The sequence below is a fragment of the Haliotis cracherodii genome, unplaced genomic scaffold (genome assembly GCF_022045235.1).
Source record: "Haliotis cracherodii isolate W230 unplaced genomic scaffold, xgHalCrac1.p SCAF_18, whole genome shotgun sequence".
Lineage (NCBI taxonomy): Eukaryota > Metazoa > Mollusca > Gastropoda > Lepetellida > Haliotidae > Haliotis > Haliotis cracherodii.
This window is the reverse complement of record NW_027266273.1, coordinates 25,349,663-25,353,912: the sequence shown is the minus strand read 5'-3', so window position 1 is coordinate 25,353,912 and position 4,250 is coordinate 25,349,663. Positions and strand designations below refer to the sequence as shown.

At 38.9% G+C, this 4,250-nt stretch overlaps 1 protein-coding gene across 1 annotated transcript; it reads left to right on the top strand.

The window, feature by feature from the left end:
* Positions 1-826: 826 nt before the first annotated feature.
* Positions 827-2,982, top strand: LOC139465441 (uncharacterized). The gene is made up of 3 exons (XM_071247156.1): positions 827-1,605; positions 1,953-2,091; positions 2,913-2,982. The coding sequence occupies exons 1-2, from the start codon at positions 837-839 to the stop codon at positions 2,084-2,086; spliced, it is 903 nt and encodes a 300-aa protein (XP_071103257.1). The 5' UTR covers positions 827-836; the 3' UTR covers positions 2,087-2,091; positions 2,913-2,982.
* Positions 2,983-4,250: the final 1,268 nt, after the last annotated feature.

The window sequence follows — 4,250 nt, the reverse complement described above, 5'->3', positions numbered from 1 at the left end:
CAGATATGCTTATTTGTGATTGAGTTACATTATAAGGACAGGTGTTTTGTGATCAGAAGCTGTGTCCACAAACCACCCTGTTCATTCAGGAAACTGAAATCACCTCACCTTTGTCTTGATGAAACATAACAAGTACCTTACCTGTGTCCTAATTCAATGTATCACATCTTACAAGAAGAGATATTAATATGTATATTGTCAACATTTACTTTGAACCTCCATCACCAAATAAATAGTTTTCATTTTCTTTCCAGTCGCTTTCGTATATGTTTCCATTTCTAGGTGATCACATCTGAAGTTAGAAGTCCACATCTCTTGTCAAGAAATAGATCAAATTCAGGGTAATTGAGACTTTACGATTACGATCAATTATTTTACAAGCGGTCTATTGTAACCTTGCTCGTGCGTGACTTCAACTATAGCCGGAACAGATATATACAAAGTGGTTCGGTCAGCGCCTATAAGAAAAATATAATTATGATTCAGGAAACCTGTTTTAACTATGGCAGACAAAGTCAATTTCATACATTTCTCACACTTTTGTAACAAAGCAAAGGTTCCCCGACACTCTATCCCAAATAAGTAGTTAATCACTGACGTCAATACATGACTACACAAGGCTAAACGCTTTTCTCACCCCTAATGATCTACAGAAACTGACCATATGTGATAGTAAGGTAACCTAAGTTCGTGCCCAATTACTGTCCTACTGACACGTGATTGTTTACCATCGCCTGTATCGACAGCTGCAATAAGACAGATCTATTGCAGGACAGGCCTATATATATAAGAAAGAGTTGACGGGATCACATCACCGCCTGTTCCTCGGATCCAAGATGACGTATCTCGTGGTTGTTCTGCTGCTGTTGGCGTGTTCAGTCCCACTTTCCTCTTCGAGGCAGGTAGGTGATGATGACATCCAAGAGTTGTACGGAGTAGCCAGCAGCTATTCGGAGTGTTCCAACACCTACTGGAGAAGACTGTGGTATGCCAGAGGCATTGTTCTGGTTGTCAGAAGCGGATGCAGGAAGGATCAGAGAACTTTCCGGGCGGCCCTGAAGAAGATTCAATGCTCTGACATAACGGCTGCCGTCTCTAAGTTCTGTAGTAGCAGATATACCAGATTTTGGGCTACAAATTTGGTGTGTCGCTTTGCCAGAAAAGTCAATGAGCGCTGTGAGTCAAGCGACGATAGGAGCCCCTTGTGCAAACAGGCAATGTCTCGAATGCCTCGAAGATGGGCTAGTTTAACGTGTAAAGGATACGACAGGTATTGCAAAAGCTCCAGTTACCTCCGCAGATACTACATTAGATTTATGTGTAAACTGACTGAAAACTTCTATTCTAACTGCTGTCAAGTCGATCCAGTGACAGAGCCAATCACAACACCTGAACCAACGACAACGACAACAGAGCTACCTACAACCGAGCCGCCAACAACACCACCGACCACTGCGGCTACAACCAACGCCCCTACAACCGAGCTGCCTACAACCCCACCGACCACTGAGGCTACAACCAACGCCCCTACAACCGACCCGCCTACAATCCCACCGACCACTCCGTCTGGACCAACTCTGCCAGAAGTCGCGGACAAAACTTTCTGTATGTATTTTAGTCTGTTTGCTACACAGACTTTACATTTAGAGCTTTACAATGTGTAATGGCATGAATTCTTTAAAGCTTTGGCGTGTTTATGCTTGGTCAGTCGTCGATTACGTTATGTAACAATATTAATAGCTTAGGCATTTTTAAAAAAATATGTGTAAAATGACCGATCATTTGGATTACTTCGATGTAGAGGGATCTGATATCATTCTAATTTTCTGTTTTATTCCACTAATCTAGCATTGTAGTCTGGTATTTATAGTTCCTTTGAGGGGTTGCAACTTTTTACAATGAGAGTGATCATTGTTAAACTGTGATGGCCAATTTCTCATATTGATTCACAGTAACCGCATGTACACAACGATGTGTCCGCAACGACCTAGTGGATTCACTGTGTGGTACTGGGACGCTGGTCGAGGAATGTGACAATCTTCAAGTTCCAGAGTTTGTGGGATCGTATACCTGCTGTTCAGGTTAATACAGGTAAGCCTTTCATAAATAGGTTGTAAGATTTACATAATTCGGAAGCCATCATTCCTTCGTAAATTGGATGGAACATGTTTCTGTTTCAAAACAGTATCTAGAAATACTTGTATCAATGTATCAGCTCAAATATTCAGACCACTCAAATTGTGTGAAACAAGGAATTATGATGTTTCCTCATATTATGGGTTTTCGAGACCCTAATAAGTATTATTGATTACGTGACTTGTAACGATCCGAATACATTAAAAGTAAACCTTACCTTTGACGACATGGATAGGTCAAATGATCATGTCTTGTTAATTTTTTAGTGATATTGCCTCGCTCAGAGATATGAGTCGTACAGGTGCGATCATGTTACCGTCACATGATTTCGAGCCCTTTCATCACAGTCAAGCTAAAAATAGATGCACAACATTATCAGTCTCGTGGTACATACGATTGTTTGGATGCATATATTATCATCAGAACAAGTTTGATGATTTCATTTCTGACTTGTTTCATCAATTCATAAGCGAAACTGTTGGTATAGTGGACATAACTACCATTGTATAGCTATAACTAACATAAACAGTAAAATTAGCTGCTTCTCAATTCGAAGGTTTAACTTGGGAACAATTTCACATTCTCTGGATGTTTACGTTTTTCCCATTTCTGGAAACAAACTTTGTTCTTTGTGCCTATTTAAATATATGTGCAGCAATATACGTCTTGCCCAGAATGTCTATTATAGAAGTAATTTATACAAATCTGTTTGTCGTCATCATTGCAGCATAACCCTGAAGCTAGTATACAATATAATTCAGTTTTCTATATTTCAGTGGATGTCTCCACATTTCCATTGGATGCTTCACTCCATCTTTTTTCCGTGATTATAAACTAATATTGCAGCAATGTGTTTTCTGTCTTCACTTCATGTTGAATAATGTCAAGCTGAACAAGAAGCAAACCAATATGGCCTAATGCTTGGTCTACCCAATTTCACATATCACCGAGAACATTTAGTTATGGGAGGTGATGACGTTTCATTAATCAGCAATTGGATGGGTGATTTAATGTCATCATTATCAGATGGTGGCCTATTCATGAATATGCCTTCGCTAAAAGAAATCAAAGCGCAATGTTAGATCTTTTGCAAAATTGTCTAACAAATCATTGGTGTAAAACATCAACAAATAATCAACCAAGCGGCATGAAGTTTGTACTCATTCTGCACTCTTACAAATCAATCTGATCTACCATCAGGTATAATGCACCTTAACGTACCGACAAAGCCCTTTATCCTGCCTTTACAAAGATACATTTATGTGACAATTGTCCGATACCCAACACCTATTACACGAAAGGTTAGGCCAGTTAAGACTGGGTTTAAATCCGGAGACAAACACCTTTTCGACAGCAATATGGTTCACTTTACAACAAACAGAACAAATGTTCTAACAAACTCATACTTGAATCAATTACTATTGCTTTTCTCGAAGGAAAACGGCCCAACCAGTATAGTAGACATTATTTGTCAACATTTTACTTTAGCCTGAAAAGATTTGTATGGTCGGTTTAAAATAAAAAGAACGCAAAATGATGGTTTCTGTAGAAGCTTAACTAGATATGATTTAGCAATAAGACAATTCGAGAATAGCCGAAGCCAAGATATGGCAACGACACCTTTATGACACTCTTCACGGTGATATGTGCCCAATTGATCCGGGGTGTCATTAAAACAAGAGTAACGCCATTATCAAAGCGAGGTAATAGCTTCACAGGTGTATGACCAACAGCTAATTGTATTAATGGTTGACAATATAAAAAATCAAATAAACCCAATTTAAACTGACAAAGATCACTGATTACAAATATCACAGCACTCACACAAGCAGCTTAGCTAAGCCACTGTATTACAGTAATAAATTGCGAGTAGCCAAAACAACTCTTTCTAAAATTCACAAAAATACACGATACTTGAACTAAAGCAGAAAAATATGGGAAGGTTGGTTATCCATGGAGTACTAGAAAAACGGAGTATTGAAAACCCTAGCTAATACGTTCAGCTCAATACAATGAGAGGAAATTAATACTAAATAAAAGGTGCCCCATATTCTCTTACTAACGCAACCAGAATGACCATCCAGTAACAAATCGACCCGTAAACGAACTAACAA

Excerpts from the sequence above, each read along its gene's own strand:
- LOC139465441 (XM_071247156.1), top strand. The coding sequence starts at position 837 with ATGACGTATCTCGTGGTTGTTCTGCTGCTGTTGGCGTGTTCAGTCCCA. Across the intron at positions 1,606-1,952 it reads AGTCGCGGACAAAACTTTCT|TAACCGCATGTACACAACGA; the intron begins GTATGTATTTTA and ends ATTGATTCACAG.